Source organism: Neoarius graeffei, chromosome 9 (assembly GCF_027579695.1).
Source record: "Neoarius graeffei isolate fNeoGra1 chromosome 9, fNeoGra1.pri, whole genome shotgun sequence".
Taxonomy (NCBI): Eukaryota; Metazoa; Chordata; class Actinopteri; order Siluriformes; family Ariidae; genus Neoarius; species Neoarius graeffei.
Genome location: NC_083577.1, coordinates 51539783 through 51559252, shown reverse-complemented (window position 1 = coordinate 51559252; position 19470 = coordinate 51539783). Strand labels below are relative to the sequence as shown.

At 40.2% G+C, this 19470-nt stretch overlaps 1 protein-coding gene across 1 annotated transcript in view; it reads left to right on the top strand.

Moving 5' to 3' along the window:
• The window catches only part of lrp1bb (low density lipoprotein receptor-related protein 1Bb), a 314777-nt gene that overhangs the window by 270652 nt on the left and 24655 nt on the right, over window positions 1-19470 (top strand). The window contains exons 69-78 of the mRNA XM_060930558.1: window positions 5786-5892; window positions 6250-6382; window positions 6685-6807; window positions 8058-8180; window positions 11963-12103; window positions 12451-12585; window positions 13512-13631; window positions 14787-15028; window positions 15259-15482; window positions 19058-19164. Coding sequence (XP_060786541.1) covers window positions 5786-5892; window positions 6250-6382; window positions 6685-6807; window positions 8058-8180; window positions 11963-12103; window positions 12451-12585; window positions 13512-13631; window positions 14787-15028; window positions 15259-15482; window positions 19058-19164 — 1455 coding nt within the window. The remainder of the gene's footprint in view (window positions 1-5785; window positions 5893-6249; window positions 6383-6684; window positions 6808-8057; window positions 8181-11962; window positions 12104-12450; window positions 12586-13511; window positions 13632-14786; window positions 15029-15258; window positions 15483-19057; window positions 19165-19470) is intronic.

The following is a 19470-nucleotide window of genomic DNA, read 5'->3' as shown; positions in this document are numbered from 1 at the left end:
ATTTTAATTTTCATATTGTGATATGAAATACAATGTTTTATGATGTCTTGGGATCGAACCTTGGAAAATTATTACTGTACCATCTCGATTTTCTTATGCATTATCTGTCTCGACCAGTGTTGTCTTCTGGTGCTGTGTGCTGGTTGTGGTGCTGATTTGCTTATATCAGTAAAGTAGACTCCTAGAATGTTGTAATGGTAGGTGAAACTTGATGTTTTAATTGCTGATCAAAAATTTTACGTTGGATTCAGTGCGGGTTATTAAAACATTCAGAAGAAATTAATGTGAACTCGACTAGTTCATTTTTGGGACTGTGAACTATGAACGGGAACTAGTCCATTTTAATCTGTGTGAACTGAACTTTGAATGAGGGAAAATAAGAATCGATTTTTAAAAAATCCTTAAATTGACATATAGACTGTACAAATGAACAGCCATTTCTCATTTCCATCGATTTGGATGTCCTGAACAAAATTAATGTATTCACAGTGACATTTGAATCAATTTTTATTTAGTTTTATTCTTGCAAAAAAGCACTTATTTTTACACTGTGTGATACTGTTTCTCTTGAACATTACACATTCTGCGCATCACGCTTATGTCAAGCATTCCCTCTCTGTCAGTAAAGGCATTCAGAACAACAGCACTAGCCAAACTACAAACATGGTTACTCAGAACTACAGTGCCCAAAGAGCACAGTGCCTCTGTCACTGGCTTATTGAACTCAGCTGTCGTTCATACACAACGCATCAGCCACATTACTTAAAGGAATACTCCGGAGTGAAATGCTTTCTAGGTCTATTTTCGCATTATTGGGAGTGCATATGTTGAGTTGCTACCACAATCACGTCAGTCGGATGTGTTTTGAGAAAATTCGTTTTTTTGCGATTTCAACCGGAAAGCGCTAACACGGCAGTGCGCGGGGCATGTCTTTTTGCCGATATAAAACGCTAGTTTTAAAACCATTGCAAAGCTCAAAACAACATAACAGTTCTGTGGAAGTGAGTAGAGTATTCCTACAAACAAAACGAAGTGTCCCTAGCTCTGCAAGTGCACAGACAGTGTGTGTAGAAGAGTAAATACAAAGCCAGTGACCTTACCTGAAGTTGTTCTTCTCCAGATGCCATCTTCAGGGGAAAGTCCATAAAAGTTGAGTGCCGAGTGCAGAGCCCATCTACACACTCTGTCCGTGCACTTGCAGAGCTAGGGACACTTCGTTTTGTTTGTAGGAACCCTCTACTCACTTCCACAGAACTGTCATGTTGTTTTGAGCTTTGCAATGGTTTTAAAACTAGCGTTTTGTATCGAGTACATCAAAGATAGTGAGGAGATGGACAGATAAGGCCAACGAGACACTGCAGGGATGCTTCGAGGTGACAGTGTGTGAGCCCCACGGAGACGACATTGATGGGCTCACAGAGTGCATTACGGGATATATCAACTTCTGTGTGGATACCATTGTCCCAGCTAGGACTGTCAGCTGTTACCCCAACAACAAACCGTGGGTAACGAAGGATATCAAAGCCCTCTTAAATGAGAAGAGGGCTTTCAGAGACGGCAACAAGGAGGAGGTGCGAGGAGTACAGTGTGAACTGAGAGCAACGATCAGGGAGGCCAAGGAAAAGTACAGGAGGAAGTTGGAGTGGAAACTCCAACAGAACAACATGAGAGAGGTGTGGAGTGGAATGAAGACCATCACTGATTACAAGCCAACCAACAGTGAAGGAGTGGATGGCAATGTGGAAAAGGCGAATGAGCTGAATCTCTACTTCAACAGATTCGATGGTGTGACCCCAACCCACCACCACCACTCTTCTGCAGGATGGCTACAACCACACACTTCACATTCTCTCCCCTCCTCTGCCTCTTCTTGCCCAACCTCATCCCCATTTCAGGACCTCACTTGCACCTCCTCAACAGACCCCCTGGCTGAGCACCCCCCCCCCCCCAAGAAACACCTTCATCCCTCCCCCACCTGTCACCTCCATACCGATCATCAGCGAGGAGCAAGTGAGAAGACAGCTGAAGAGACTCCATGCAGGAAAATCAGCAGGCCCGGATGGTGTTAGCCCCAGGGCCCTGAAGATCTGTGCCCTCCAGCTAAGTGGAGTACCTAGGTCTTCAGAGGGTTCCCATGCTGTGGAAGACGTCATGCCTCGTCCCTGTACCAAAGAAGCTGTGTCCCAGTGACCTCAAAGACTATAGACCCGTGGCATTGACGTCACACATCATGAAGACCATTGAGAGACTCATCCTGGAGCAGATCTGGCCTATGGTCCAACCACTTCTTGATCCCCTTCAGTTAGCCTACCAGCCCCGTCTTGGAGTCTTGGATCATGTTTTTTTATTTCTCCAGTGCTTTTGACACCATCCAGCCAGCTCTGCTGAGTGAGAAGTTGACAGCGATGCAGGTGGATGCCCCACTGGTGTCCTGGATTGTGGATTATTTGACTGGCAGACCACAGTACGTGCGCTTGCAGTGCTGTGTGTTGGACAGAGTATTCAGCAACACTGGGGCTCCGCAAGGGACTGTCCTTTCTCCTTTCCTTTTCACTCTCTACACCACTGATTTCAACTACTGCACAGAGACCTGCCACCTCCAGAAATTTTCTGATGACTCTGCAGTGGTTGGATGTATTACCAGTGGTGATGAGAGCGAGTACAGGATGGTGGTGGACAACTTTGTCATGTGGAGCAGGAAGAACCACCTACAGCTCAACATGATGAAGACGAAAGAACTAGTGGTCAATCTGAAGAGAATCAGGGCTCCGGTGAACCGTGTTAACATCCAAGGGGTCAGTGTGGACGTGGCAGAGGACTACAAGTACCTGGGGGTGTACTTGGATAATAAACTGGACTGGTCCAAAAACGTGTTCACTGTATACAAAAAGGGCCAGAGCCATCTCTATTTTCTGAGACACCTGAGATCCTTCAACATCTGCCGAACGATGCTGCGGATGTTCCATGAGTCTGTGGTGGCCAGTGCCATCCTTTACGCTGTCATCTACTGGGGCAGCGGCTTGAAGGTGAAGGACACTAACAGACTCAATAAGATCATCAGGAAGGCTGGCCATGTTGTAGGAGTGGAACTGGACTCTCTGACAGTGGTGTTGGAGAAGAGGACACTGTCCAAAATAAAAACAATCTTAGATTGTCCTTCCCACCCTCTACATGAGGAGCTGATCAGCCACAGGAGCACATTCAGTAAACGGCTGATTCTTCCACGCTGCACAACTGAGAGACACAGGAAATCATTCCTACCTGTTGCAGTGAAGCTGTACAATGCCACTGTATAACTGTGGTACACTGTCTTACCATGTATACTGCATCCTTAACTCAGGTGCAATATATGTATATCGGAATCATTGTATATAAAATCACTTAATTTTGCTTTTACTTAAGTTATTGAACTTATTTAAATTTATTTTATTTTAATTTATTATTTTTTCTGATGATTTTATTTTCTATTTTTAGACATGTTTACTTCTTCTTTGATTCAGGAGCTTGGTAGCAAATTTGAATTGCCCTCTGGGGATTAATAAAGTAATTCTGATTCTGATTTAAAGTACTTCGGCATATCAACAACGTCTCGTATAGGTTAGAGCTCCCCCCCACAGCCGGATATCCCCCATGTTTCATGTTTCCTGTCTGAAACCTGCAATTCCGGGCCCTCTTGCTGAGAACACTCCCGTCCAAGAGCACCCACTGCTAAACCTAGAAGGTGAGCCCATCTACCAGATAAACAGAATACTTGATTCCAGATACAGAAGAGGTCAAGTAGAGTATCTAGTAGACTGGGAGGGCTATGGACCTGAGGAACGAAGCTGGGTGGGAGCCAAAGACATTCTGGACCCTCTGCTAAAGCAAGAATTTCATGCACAATACCCTGATAACCCTGCACCTAGGGGGAGAGGGCACCCCAGAAAGAATTTAGCTCCCAGAGGGAGCTCCTCGGAGGGGGTTCTGTCAGTAAAGGCATTGAGAACGACAGTGCTAACCAAACTACAAATATGGCTACTCAGAACAATGCCCAAAGAGCACAACGCCCTCTGTTACCGGCTTATTGAACTCAACTGTCGTTCATTCACAACTCATCAGCCACACTACTTAAGCCTCACTCACACTCCACCTCATTGCAAATTATTTTTCTGTGTTTTCCAGTCCATACCAAGCCTTTCTACATATCTCTTCCTGACTCTAGTTATTCTGACCCTCGCTATCTCTCTCTGGCCCTGTCCACACGGCAACGGATTCAGGTGAATCTGATAAAATTGTTTATCGTTTCGGCCTGGCGTCCACATGGCACTGGCGTTTTGGGTGCCCCAAAACGAAATCTTTTGAGAATGGATTCCAGAGTGGAAAAATCTGGCAACGGCGCCGTTGCGAAGTCGTCTGGATGAGTAGAACGGATTTGTTTACGATGACGTCACAACCACATGACTGTCAGTGCTTCACGCCGGGTAGAAGTGTAATGAACTCGATGCGAGTTGTCAACAAATCCTATAACTTGGTTCATGAAACGCGCTTACAAAATATTTTCACTGTGAATATTTATTGTGTAATGGTGCAAAGTGAGAGAGAGAGAGAGAGAGAGAGAGTGAGAGAATAGCCCTTAGGGCAGAGTCATTAGTCCAAACACTGTGGAAGCAGTACCAAACCGTGCACCGCCCGTGCGCTTTCCAAAAACAATCCCGCCAGCAAAAATAGGAAAAAAAAAAGGAGCGATCTCACCTCTTCAGATGTTGGTTTAAGTCTGACAATACGTTCCTCAAAAAGGGCGTAGAAGAACAAAGTAATCCATCAACATGTAGCATTCAATTTATTCCGGACCATTAAAGAATTCTGGAGGATATCAGAATGTTGGCGTACTGGCTTCCATCTACCCCCATTCATTCCTCTTTCCGCATCTTTCGTTTTACGCTACTGATTAATAATCAAAACTTTATGTGGCTGATGCTACAGAAGAAGGGGTTTATGCGCATGCGTCTACTTCTTCTATTGTTCTGGTGTCTCCGATGGAACTGTCTTACAGTGCACGTAGAGGTGTGGCATGTGTATTGCATCGTTTTCAGCAAGTGTTGCGTTGCCATATGTACCTGATATTTTACTGATCCGTTGCCCATGTGGACGCGATATTTTAAAAAAAAATCTCGTTGCCGTTGTCGTGTGGATGTAGCCTCTGTTTACGTTACTTGTCTCTTCTGTATTGCCCTGTTTGCCAATCGACCAACCATTGACCACGCTTCTCGTTTTGTGACTTGGCTTTGTTACAAATTTGCTCCCTGCTCTCCCCTGCACATACAGCCGTAAGTGCCTGCACGCTGACACACGTTTTTCTCTTTGTTAGGTGCTGCTTCGTTCAAATTGACCTGCACTCAATATTTGCATAACAATATAAAGTTGCATAGGTGATAACTGTGCTGAAGAGTGAGGGGTGAGCTTGTGGGGAGAAAGAGGAGAGGCACCCCCTTTGGCTTGGAACAAAAATTTCAAGTGTAAAAAACATAGAATTGAAGGAGAATGTACTTTATTTTCCCCCATAATTGTATATATCTGACCCTCAGAGAGAGGTTCTTGGCAATTTCAAAACACTTATTAGGACAGGCAGTATTTTACCATCTTAGACTGTTCTTTTCTTCTCCCAGATATGCTGTTTTTATTTATTTACCTAGAAAACCAATGGAACTGCCCCAGTGGATTCCTTTGTCTTCCGTATGCAATTTGTTCTGTAGCTGTCAAGCTAAAGTCAACAATGTGTGTGATCCTGTGTATCTCTGCTTTGCAGTGCTCCCTTCCTGTTCAATCAACGAGTATGTGTGTGCCAGTGGAGGATGTGTGTCGGCAAGCCTGAGGTGTGATGGACATGATAACTGTCCTGATAGCTCTGATGAAGTATGTCCCTTCTGCAATGCCTTCACAACCCAGGCACAAACACATTAGGAGCCTACACCTGGCTCAGTGTGCTTACCTGTAATAAAATGTAGCACTGTCATTAAGTAGGAACCTGAGCATTGCTTTAGATTTCATCAAAATGCAACCCAAAGTATGCATATGGTGTAAAGTATTATTTATTCAAAAGAAATGGACAGCATAACTGACATTATGTGCTTACTTAGACTGTGTGGCTCTCACTGTTTCCATGGAAACGTTGCTCCACATTTTCCCTTCCTCCTCCACAATAAGGTGAACTCCACCCATGGAGAGCGTCTGTCTGATTATCTTAGTGTCTCTTTTCTGGGCTCTCACCAGATGGACTGTGTAAAAGAGTGCAGAGAGGATGAGTTCCTCTGCAGAAATCATGCTCACTGCATCCCAAAAAGATGGCGTTGTGACGACGTGTTCGACTGTGTGGATCACAGTGATGAGGAGAATTGTGACCACGGTACACAGAAACTACACTTTCTTGTTTTATATTTTGCATTGCATTTTTTTTCTTATTTAGTTACAGCGTATACCCCAGTGTAATATTAGTATAATAACTCAATTTGAGAAGCAGGTGCATTTAAAATACATTCACTACTTACATGGTAGTCATTTTGGTTCAAACAAAGCTTTGCTTCAAGTAACTGCTCCTAGAGTGTCTTCGTATTGTAATGGATATGCTTTATGTGTATTCTGACACATAATGAAAACAATATTCATACCTTCAATAATATAAAAATGGGTTAACTGCTGTAATTACAGGAGCATTTTTCTGCCGTCCTGATGAGTTTGTTTGCAACAATACCCTTTGTAAGCTGCATTCCTGGGTTTGTGATGGCGAGGATGACTGCGGCGATAACTCTGATGAAGATGTTGAGTTATGTGGTGAGAAGCCAAATTCAGATTCAAAAGCTCCTGTGCTTATTGTCCATTCATATTCTATAAACCTTCTATAAACTTTTATTTGATGAAGTATGTTATTAATCAGTCAAATACTGGCCTGCTTAATAAGATTATTTGTCCAGAAAATGAAATTTCAATGATGAAACTTCAACAGATGAAATTGCATGTGCAGTTTAACTGAATTGTCAGGAATGAGTTTGGAGGTAGATGGGATAACTACATTTATTTCATTTTTGTGTTTGACTGTTTAGGGCATAGGTTGGCAACTTGTGCATCTGGATACTGACCCAGTAAAGTATTTTTAGCAGACTGAACTGAGTTCTTGAAAAAATAATGTAGCAGAGAGGATAAGCATATGAAAGAAATCTGGCTATAGTTTCTACTTGCAACTCTAGTTTTCAAATATTGAATCAGCTCAGGTTCTGTTGCAAATCAAATTGTGGCTTATCCAATCACATGTACTTATGTAAATCATTTATCTAAAGGCAACTCATCGGATCAGATACTAGCTAGAGACACTAGGCCAAAAAGTGGGGAGTTTTCATAAACTTTTCATACATTTTTCATTTTATGTAAAAACCTCCCTGGTTTGATTAGCAAATACACAACATGGCTTTAAAAAAGTTCATGAGAAGCATCAATTTATTTTTCTTGATTAAATTTCAACACATCTTGTCTTTTGAGTCTCAGCAATGAGTCAGAAGTGACAACATGGAGCACTGCTATGAAACAATATATATCGACTTATCTATAGCAAAAAATTGATAACTTTTGGCTAAGCATTAAAATGTAAATACTGTCACTATTCAGTCATGGTAGTTGCTTATCCAGAACTTTCTAAGGAAGAAATTTTGTGTGACAAGACCTTGACAAATTTTACTTGAAAATGCCATGTTTAGGGTTTGGCTAACTAGCTGACTGCTCTCCCTGAAATCATTTGATTTTGAATACTTTAAAATGACAGGCTACTAGGGGCACCTACCAAATCATTGTTCCCCCAGTGAACACCACTGAAAAATGTACTACCCTTGTCAATGTGTACATTATCTACAGGGGTTGAAGGTTTTGTTCATTTCATATTCATTGGTAAAGAATAATGTGAAAAGAGCTACAAGTAAGAACTTCCAGTGTAATTTTCTATTTACTATTTGAGCATTTTTTTTAAATATGGGTATACAAGGTTTGTATGTGGATTTGCTCTGAATAAAAATATTTTTCCCTTCTTTCTCCAGCTAAGCTGTCTTGCCCTCCTACAAGGCCACATGGCTGCAGAAATGATAGAGTGTGTTTGCGGCTTGATCAAATCTGTAACAATGTGGATGACTGTGGTGACAATTCAGATGAAGAGCAGTGTGGTAAGTACAGTCTAGAAAAACATTACTATTCAGGTTATTTTTAGATGGCTAAGACAATTCCAGTGTGCAGGGAGAAGTTCAGCGAGCATGGATTTTATGGTACATGAATCACAGCCAGTTATTCTGTGTCCTGATTCCTTTGGTTTTTTAAATGTTTATATATATATATATATATATATATATATATATATATATATATATATATTAGTGCTGTCAAGCGATTAAAATATTTAATCGCGATTAATGTCGCGACTGTCATAGTTAACTCGCGATTAATCGCAATTTAATCGCACATTTTTGTCACACGAAAAACCATTGTAATTCTCTTACCAGCATAAAAAAGTGAACGGGCTTGTTTTGTACCAATGTTTTTCTGAAACCTAAACTGAGCACCGTGGCTCTTTGTCCCGAGACTAACAAGAGAATCATGAGTGAAGTAATCTACTGCTTGAGTTAGTCTATCGGAGAGACAGGTTACACAGTGACGGTAGGCTTGACATGCTTGATTATAATATAAAGTACACTATTATATTAACTTTAAGTTGTTCATTGATAAATATTGCATTGAATCTGATCTTTACTGTTTCAGCTCACTTAACACATTTTGTACTTTTACACTTTCTGCCTGTTGATGCGTCGCGCTCTCCAATCAGAGGCGGCCAAATTTGCATATTACAGGAAGGATTTCTGGGATAGCATTGAGTTTACAGTTCAGAGGGATCTGGCTTCTTTAGACGCTGTCTTCTTAAAACTGAATAAATATTTAAAAAGAGCCAAATGAGCCAGTCTTTTGAACGGCTGTTTTCAAAGAATGGATCACAAAGATGCGGATCCCATCAAAGAGCCATAAATCCTATCTCTATTAGCGCGCCCTGCCCGCGCTGGTTCTTTGAGGGAGGAGGGCAGAGGACTCTGGCTGTGCGGGGCGTGGCTAGCTGCTATCGTTTTTCTAAGCAAAGTCTCTGTTCCAAGTTCCTGGCAGTTTCAAAAGCTTATGAGAAACCTACATCATGTCACAGAGCGTTAATCTCGTGATAAAAAAATTATCGCCGTTAAAATTGAGTCAAGTTAACGCGTTAATAACGCGACATTTTTGACAGCACAAATATATGGGCGGCACGGTGGTGTAGTGGTTAGCGCTGTCGCCTCACAGCAAGAAGGTCCAGGTTCGTGGCCGACAAGGGCCTTTCTGTGCGGAGTTTGCATGTTCTCCCCGTGTCCGCATGGGTTTCCTCCGGGTGATCTGGTTTCCCCCAAAGACGTTCAGGTTGGGTTAATTGGTGACTAAATTGACTGTAGGTGTGAGTGTCTATGTGTCAGCCCTGTGATGACCTGGCGACTTGTCCAGGGTGTACCCTGCCTTTCACCCGTAGTCAGCTGGGATAGGCTCCAGCTTGCCTACGAACCTGTAAAACAGGATAAAGCAGCTAGAGATAATGAGATATATAATTTTTTTTTTTTTTTGGGGGGGGGGGGGGTTAAAGGTGCTGACTGCAAATTCATCAGAAATTTTCATTTTTTACTGTGCATGGCATTTTGCTATGTCTCACAAGAACAGTATAATGTGGACAAGATGTGATCATCTTGATTTGCTGAGGGTTGCTTTTCTCCATTTTGGGATCGTTTTCCTACCTCTTGAAGTAAACAGTATGGCCTAATTTTTGTATTCTTTTTTTTTTGAACACAAGGAGCTTTAACTAATTAGCATAACTATGGAACTGCATCACGCCAAGATGGCAATGCACAGAAAACATTGTGCTAATTAAAAAATTTGATTATACCAACAGATCATGATTCATGGGCGGCACGGTGGTGTAGTGGTTAGCGCTGTCGCCTCACAGCAAGAAGGTCCTGGGTTCGAGCCCCGGGGCCGGCGAGGGCCTTTCTGTGTGGAGTTTGCATGTTCTCCCCGTGTCCGCGTGGGTTTCCTCCGGGTGCTCCGGTTTCCCCCACAGTCCAAAGACATGCAGGTTAGGTTAATTGGTGACTCTAAATTGACCGTAGGTGTGAATGTGAGTGTGAATGGTTGTCTGTGTCTATGTGTCAGCCCTGTGATGACCTGGCGACTTGTCCAGGGTGTACCCCGCCTTTCGCCCGTAGTCAGCTGGGATAGGCTCCAGCTTGCCTGCGACCCTGTAGAAGGATAAAGCGGCTTGAGATAATGAGATGAGATGAGATCATGATTCATCCAAAAGCTGAAACATGCAAGCATCACAGATCCATATAATATACCCACAAATGTATTTATTTATTCTTCTCACTACACGCTCTCTCTTGCTCGCTCACTCACTCTCTCTTTCTCTCTCTCTCTGTGCGCGTGCGCATTTGCAGCTCCAGGTGGTTTAAATGCAGAGGAGGATTTTTGCTATGTTTGAGTGTACATGTTACAAAAATAAAGGCTTCTTCTCCTTAATTTACCCACAAATGTATTTATTCCACTTGAAAAGTGTTCGGCAAATCAGCTACTGGATCTGGGATGCAACATCCTGAACTATTTAGTATTTGCAACTTCTAAATACACTGGAGATGCTAAAGGATTACAAAAGTACAGATGCCTACTGATATTTTGAGGCAGGTTTCATGCCAGAATGTTATGGGAAATTCCTAATAAAGAAAAATACCTTATTATGACAATGGTAAGCTCAAATATGGACTTCTAGCAATAATAAACAAGCTAGAGCCTAGATTTAGCATATTTTAGGGTGTTTAGTCCTATCTACATTATCAGAACATAACAAACATGCTGCTAGTCAAGCCAAGCATTAGGTCTAATAAAATATATTGCGTCCAAAGTTCACATCCAGATCTACGTTTTAATATTGCACAGAGCTTTCACACTGACCTGATATAAAATGTTCTCCACACACATGGAGATGCTTTGTTGGCATCCAGTCTTCCTGTTTAACTGCAGCTCGCCATTTTTCTTGTCTCTCTGGGTTCGCCGGGAAGCGGTGAAAAATTAAACCAGGCTTATCTCCACATCTGTTATTACATCCAAAAGCACTGCAGGTCTCTGGCATTGTTCTTTTAGATGTAACTTCTACATGTTTATCTGTAGATGTATTGAATTGGGCTTACAATCACTTGCGTATACTTGTGCCAGTCATTGTCATACACAAAGCTTGGCTGTATAAACCAATCCGCAGTGATGATGATGTCATGTTAAAGGCCCCTATAATTCCATACTTGCTACTGTGGAGTTGAGCCCATGCATTCTAAGGCTAAGATAGTTAAGCGCTAGCTAGAATGATTTAGTTATCTGTCCAGAAAAATTACATCATCTAACTTTCCTCCATCTTTGAAGTTGCACTCACTCGGCAGGCTTTCCTTTTCTTTTCTGCTGGCTCTCATGGGAGAGTGGAGTCTGCCATGTTTGCCTATACTGACTTGTTTTGGGCCCTGTGATGACCTGGCAACTTCTCCAGGGTATACCCCGCCTTTCGCCCGTAGTCAGCTGGGATAGGCTCCAGCTTGCCTGCGACCCTGTAGAACAGGATAAAGTGGCTAGAGATAATGAGATGAGATGAGAGACTTGTTTTGGTTAAAAGTAGGTCAAACACGCCCCACAGTGGTCATGTGATATCGCTGTTCACTTGCTTCAGCAATTTTCCGATTCGTAAAATGCAGGACACGTTTTATCTCGGCAAAACAGTGACACATAGGGTACCCAGTGTGTGCAGCATCGCAACATCTCGAAACTCCAACAGCTATAGCCATAGAACATTTTGCCCAGGCTTCAACTTTAACTGTATAACTGAACTTTTGAATTTGCTCCAAACCAGAAGCTATGTCTGCCAGACCAAAGCCATGTGGAAAGACTGAGTTTACCTGCAGTAACAAACGCTGTATACCTGCTCAGCTGCAGTGTGATTTATTTGATGATTGTGGTGATGGAGGATCTGATGAGCATGACTGCAAGGCCTGTAAGTATCCTTGTATCTTTGCCGCTTGAATAAAATGAGCATCCAGATGCTAATTTGAGTTGAAGGTCTAAAAAGTCACATATGCAGAGTGAAAGAGATTTAAGTTTTAAGTATTTTCCACACAGCAAATTCCCCAGTGTTGAATTAACACTTTCAGAGTTAATTTGTGCCCAATTGGACACATATAAACACAGTAGGGTCTTAAATCAACACTTTGGGTGTTATTTCAACACTGGGGATTTTGCTGTGCACAATAAATATCTGATATATAATTATATAAAGTATTGTATTTATTATGTTTGATGTATTTATTATGTGTGAGTTTTCACGGCTCTCTTTCATTCTAGTTTTGAATGGAGACATATGTGGAAAAAGAATGAATCCATGTGGAGAGGATACAGTGTGCAATCAAACAAGTACCAATGTCATTTGCCAGTGTAAACCTGGATTTCAAAGGAATCTCAAGACCAGACGGTGTGAAGGTGCAGTGACCCTTTTGCTGCTAAACTGCTATAAAATAACTAGATACTAGTCTGCCTTTTGCCATCCTCATAAATGAGGGTCAACGATTCAGGAAGCCATCAACTAGCTTCCATGAATTCTCTTGGGTCATTATAGCACACCAGAGATACCCAAACCCTCATCTGGTGGCGGGTACACATACACACCTATGGGCAATTTAGAGTAGCCAATTGATCTAACTGCATGTCTGTGGACTGTGGGGGAAACCAGAGCACCCAGAGGAAACCCACACAGACACAGGTAGAACATGCAAATTCCACACAGGAAGGCCCTTGTCGGCTGTTGGGTTCTAACCCAGAACCTTTTTGCTATGTGGTGATAGTGCTAACCACTGTACCACCATGCCGCCCTAGATACTAGTAGACAGTCCATAACCTTAGTATTATAAAGTTCAGTCTTAACTCAAATAGTATCCTATAATACTAATGTCTCAAGTTTTCAACTAAATGTAAACAACTTGGGACAGTATCCTGATAATTCACTAAGTTCCAGCTCTTACAGTACATTCAAAATGTGTATCTATTGTGCTGTTGGATTTAAGCAATAACCTATTGGCAAATCTTTGTATTGCACTGTACATACAGGAGATTACACATTGCAAAGTGGTTGTGGATAATTAACTGGGTTTGGATGAGTGTTTTAAAGGGTCAAAAACTCTTTCTCTCCATTGGAAACAGCAGTAATGTTTTGAGTTTGTGAACATTCTCAGGATAATGATTGTACTTAATGACATATAGTCAGCAGAATCAACTTCCATTGACTGCAGAATATCTGCTGTGAAAATGGTATCATCTTCCTCAAAGAAGAGAAAATTCACCATAGTGTAGTTAAAGGAGTTCGATGAAAAGTAATGTAAGTAACAGGATATCTGATTCTTCTTTTGCAGAAATCAATGAATGTCTATATTTTGGCACTTGCTCACACTATTGTACAAATACTAAAGGATCATACAAATGTACATGTGACAAAAATTATAAGGATATCAGCGGCAACTGTGTAGCTAAAGGTAAGGACCTACACTTTCCACTGCTGCATCATTTTACATTTTTATTCTTCTCATGTTTCATCAACCAAAATACTATTATTTGTTTGTAATAAAAGCATCAGACATATTTTCCTTAAATGCATTGGTTTAATTTATAGGACAGTACTATATTGTTTTAAATTCTGCCAGTCATTTATGGCCACTTCAAATTAGAAAATTTAAAAGTATATATTCAGTAATTTTAACTCATTTTTCTTTATTAAAGTACTTATTACAATGATTATTTTTTTACCCTTAACAATATATGATGGAAAAGAACTATATTAAATAATTTACTGAAGTAGTGAATGTCCTCACAGGTTCATATTGATTATGCAAGTTGTTTGTTACAGAAGAAATAATTATGGTTTTAGTGACCTATCATGTTAAAGTAGAGTTGACATAAATAGTTAGCATTCGCAAAACCAGATCATAAGAATGGGACTTGACCTTGGGATTGTGTTTGTGCTAAGAGGGACTTAACAGGCATTAGCACAAGCCATATTTTGCACCAGTATTTGTTCAAAAACATAATTGCACTGACTGATTTTGCACTTGATTTTGCACTTAATGTTGCACTGTGCCATTCACATCAATGCAATGCAATTTCTGACAACAAAAACAGCAACTGAGAGAACAGGGGAAAATTGTCACCCAACTAGCTACTGTAGAGTATATACCAGCATTATATTAGCAAATTAGATGCTTTTGCACTAAAATACACCCATTATTCATGAAACCCATAATGTTAAATTAGTTATAGAAACAAACTTTTGCATCTACCATTCATAATTCATTCTACTGTAGCTTTCAAAATTCAAAACGATTTCCATTATATTTTTACAGTTGTAATACATTGCTTAATGTAAAAAGAAATGTATAAGTTATAATTGTTGTCTGTACTGCATAGCCACATTACTTCATTTATTGTAGTTTACTGTTACCTTAAGTAATGCTTTATAGAATGTTTTTATACAATTCTCTTTCAAATAATTTGCTGTTTTAGCTTGTTCACCTATGCATTGATGTATGAAATTTAATTGATGTGCATATGTAATTTTCAAACTGTTGTCTTAAACCCTAAATGGAATTTAGCCACTTCTCATTTTTTTTGCATATTAATAACTCAACGGGCAGGACCAGAAGATCGAGTGCTCTACATAGCTAATGACACTGAAATCCGAAGTTTTGTGTATCCATTTAACCAGAGCCATGGACACAAAGTGCTCGCTCGCATCGAGGAAAATGCCCGCATCATTGGGATGGATGCTCTGTTGCACCAACAAAAGTTTATCTGGGCTACCCAGTTTAATCCGGGTGGACTTTTTTACAAAGAAATCATAGACAAGAGTCATACTAAAACAAATGATGGAATAATAGTAAGTATTGCTAACTATAGAAATCATGTTATCAAGGGTCCTCAAAAATATTCTTTGTATTGCAAGCTCTTTCTTATTTCCTTTTTTTTTCTTATTTGTGTAAGATCAGACTTTGAAAGTTTCTAATGCACTCTCTTAAATGATGACTGTAGTTGCTGAATACATGATCATTTTTTTCTTTATTTAATAAATTGATTGAAAATGTTCTTTTATTTTCTTGCCTTTTACAGTGCCCAGACTTTCGGCGGCCCAGAGATGTGGCAGCTGATTGGGTAACTGGAAATATCTATTGGACAGACCACTCAAGAATGCACTGGTTCAGCTATTACACAGCCCACTGGACCAAGCTGAGATACTCCATTAATGTGGGCCAGCTAAAGGGACCCAACTGCACTCGTCTGATAACTGATATTGCTGGAGAGCCTTATGCCATTGCCATCAATCCAGTCAAAGGGTAACATTTTAGTTATTTTTCTCAATATTTTTTGCTATTCTTGTGTGGCCTTTTAACAACCCCCCCCACACACACACAATAACCTTAGAAATCTGAATTGTTAATGGTTAAACATATTAGATTAGATTAAAATTTATTGTCACTGAACAAGTACAAGAACTTGAACAATGAAATGCAATTGGCATTCAAACAGAAGTGCAAATTGTTGTAAAAGTTAACAGGCCTATTGTAATATGAGTATGTAATTAGAGTATCAGGATATATATATATATATATATATATATGTGTGTGTGTGTGTGTGTGTGTATAGATAGATAGATAGATGTACACATACATATTGTTACACCTAGTATACATGTAGTAATATTTTTATTTTATGGGCACGATTGTTTTACTGGGAAATACACCACTCGAATGACATCCGGGATATTGCGTAACATATTTAAATAATATTGGCTGGCTTTAAGTGGTATATCAGGTATATTCCATTCAGCTAGCATGATATTGAACGAGTTGAAGCCGAGTTCAGTATCATGCTAGCTGAATGGAATATATCTGATATACAATGAAAAAAAGCCAGCCAATATTATTATTATTATACATACACACTGTCTTCATATCAGCATATCAGCATTCTCAAATGCTAGCTTACCCGCAATTTGGCGCTGTTAACGCAGCAGTGAAGTCACCTTCCAGCCGTTGTAGCGTTCATCAGTAGCACAGATTTCTGTCCCAAGACTCTTCTTCCACGCACACTCACCACAGCATTTTTCACTCAGACTTAAGTATTCATTTCCCGATGCAATTTACTTAGTTTTTTTTTTTTAAAGATTTTTTGGGGGCTTTTTTCACCTTTATTATTGGATAGGACAGTGTAGAGACAGGAAATGAGCGGGAGAGAGAGACGGGGAGGGATCGGGAAATGACCTCGGGCCGGAATTGAACCCGGGTCCCCGGATTTATGGTATGGCGCCTTATCCACCTGAGCCACAACACTTTACTTAGTTACTTTTAAAATCTACATCGACAACTGCACACAACAGAGTGAACTGGCAGCCAAAATTCTCTCAAAATATTCAGCTTTTAACAAAGCAAACCTTGCGGCCATGTTTGTTTACAAACTGTCACAGTCACTTACTAGCACTGAAGTTTTACATCTCCAATGTGTCCCTTTTCCAGTTTTTCGATGTCCATTGGTATGTTTTTCTCGTAATATGTGTGAAGAATATATAATGAAGTTTTGGTAGCCTTTCGGGTGTTCAGCGCATCTTCAGTTTCAGATTTCTGTTTATTTATTTAGTGCTTAATTCTAGCATAGCTAAACCCAGCAGTAGCACTTGATTATCCTCATCTTCTCTCTTTCCCAGCGGACAAAGAAATGATTCTGCACAAGCACAGCAGAAAAGTTTTGTCATTGGATATTCACATGAGCTCTGACGTGTGACGTCGTGTTGTCTTGACAATGTGCAATATTGTAACAATATTGCACGCTCGTGGCACGGTGGTGTAGTGGTTAGCGCTGTCGCCTCACAGCAAGAAGGTCCTGGGTTCGAGCCCCGGGGCCGGCGAGGGCCTTTCTGTGCGGAGTTTGCATGTTCTCCCCGTGTCCGCATGGGTTTCCTCCGGGTGCTCCGGTTTCCCCCACAGTCCAAAGACATGCAGGTTAGGTTAACTGGTGACTCTAAATTGACCGTAGGTGTGAATGTGAGTGTGAATGGTTGTCTGTGTCTATGTGTCAGCCCTGTGATGACCTGGCGACTTGTCCAGGGTGTACCCCGCCTTTCGCCCGTAGTCAGCTGGGATAGGCTCCAGCTTGCCTGCGACCCTGTAGAAGGATAAAGTGGCTAGAGATAATGTGATGTGTGTGTGATGTGATATTGCACGCTCATTCTCCATTGGGGAGAGTGGTGTAATACATGTAGGATAAGCAATATGATAATATTGCATGCTATCAGTAAACCCACTAGAAGAAAATTGAATACATGTTTTTATTCCTTCGAAAATGTGCCCTGTATATATAATAAGTCCCGATATTTCACTCCGATGACATCACTCCCAATGTTTTGTTCACTGCGCTCACTCATGAAATATAGTCATCACTCAAAGATAAACTTCATATCTTTGCGCCACTGTGTAATATTATTTATATTATATAGACATATCCACAAAAGAATATGCAAGTTAATCAAAAGAATTTTAATTTTGAACCGGTTTGCCATTTTGACAACACACGTCTAGTCAGCGGGAAAACACTGGAAATGATGTCATCAATATCCTCACGAGTGAAGATGTTGGAAAATATGTTACTCAGGTAAAGGATATATTTTGTATGAAAAATACGAGTTTTTCAACACGAGAAGATGAACAACATATCTTCAAGCCAATATCTTCAACCCAACGTGTTATTTTATTTTTATTATATAGACACATTGACGAACAAAATGTACCCAAATTTATCAAAACAATTCATCGATTTTCTAATGAGTGAAGATATTAGAAAATGTTACTCAATGTCCTGGATGTACTTTGAATGAAAAATATGAGTGGTGTATTTCCCAGTAAAACACCTGTATCTATATAATAAATACATACATTAAACTATGCAGTATAATATATACTGTATATACATACATGTGCAGATGCAATGCAGTGTACTTATGCAGATACTGTACAACATATAGGACAATATGAAATGTGCATGTGGTGTGTTCAGTGGAGAAACAGCTGCAGGGAAAAAGCTGTTCTTCAGCCTACTGGTATGAGTGCAGAGGCTTCTGTATCACCTCCCTGAGGGTAGTTTTTTGAACAAGCTATTGTTGGGGTGTAAAATGTCCTTGATGATGCGCTGCGCCCTCTGAAAGCACTGTTTCCAATGGATATTAAACATGAAATGGAAAAGTGTAAACTGAGGCAAATTACAGTACTAATGATATGTGGTGTTGAATTCAATTCAGCTGTGTAGTTATGAGAAGAAAATGGATTTTTAATGACTAGGTGGAAATATTTAGTTTGCTCTATTTTTTACACTGTTGTTCAGTGAGAGGTCAGCATGGTTTTGTTGATGTACAGGGGCTTTGCTTACAGGAATATGATACTAGTTATTGTTTCCAAATGCAGAATTTGAATCTGAATAGCCTACACTTTCTCAAAAGCACAAACAAAACTCAATGGCCTCTTACCATGTTGTATTTTAATTATGACATTAAGCAGAGGTGCCATTATAATTAAAATTCAACATTGCTGTGGTTTAAGAATATTATGCTATCTTCTCATTATAAAACATTGTGCCAGGCCAGTGCTATGATGAGAGCTTCCCAAATTTTTATCTGCTTCTCCACAAAAGCCTCCTATAGTTGCTTTGCTCTTGGTATGTCATGCGTTGTCATGTTAAATGTTTCGAATATTGCTGCCCTGAAATGAGGATTTTCGTTAAAATGAATGCAAGTTCTCATGTGAAATATTGATGCATAGCTTGAAAAGGGAACATTTACTATTTCCCTGGTGGGCCAGGTTATCTTTTTTACGCAAAATACAATATCTCACTGCTATCACAGAAATATCCATGTCTGTTACAGGATGATGTACTGGTCAGTTATTGGCGACCACTCACATATTGAGGAGTCAGCAATGGATGGCTCTATGCGCAGAGTGCTGCTAGATAAAAAACTCAGGAGGCCTACAGGTATTCTTCTTTAATTTTATATACTACAATAAATATGCTTTACTTGTCTAGTATCTTTGTTATGCTCTGTATCTTCCACTGTCTTCTACTGGCCCCAACATTATGTATTGTATATACAATAGAGACTGAATTATTGAGGCTGGAAATTGATTTTTGTAGATCACTGGATAAGTCAGAGTAACTTTTCTGTTTACTTATAGTACTTCCTTAAAGTATTTCTTATTACTCTAAGGGAAAGTTAATCTATTTTCCAAGGTGGGAAAAAGTTGCAGTTATACTAGTGGAAGCAAGTAGTGTGGGTTGAAT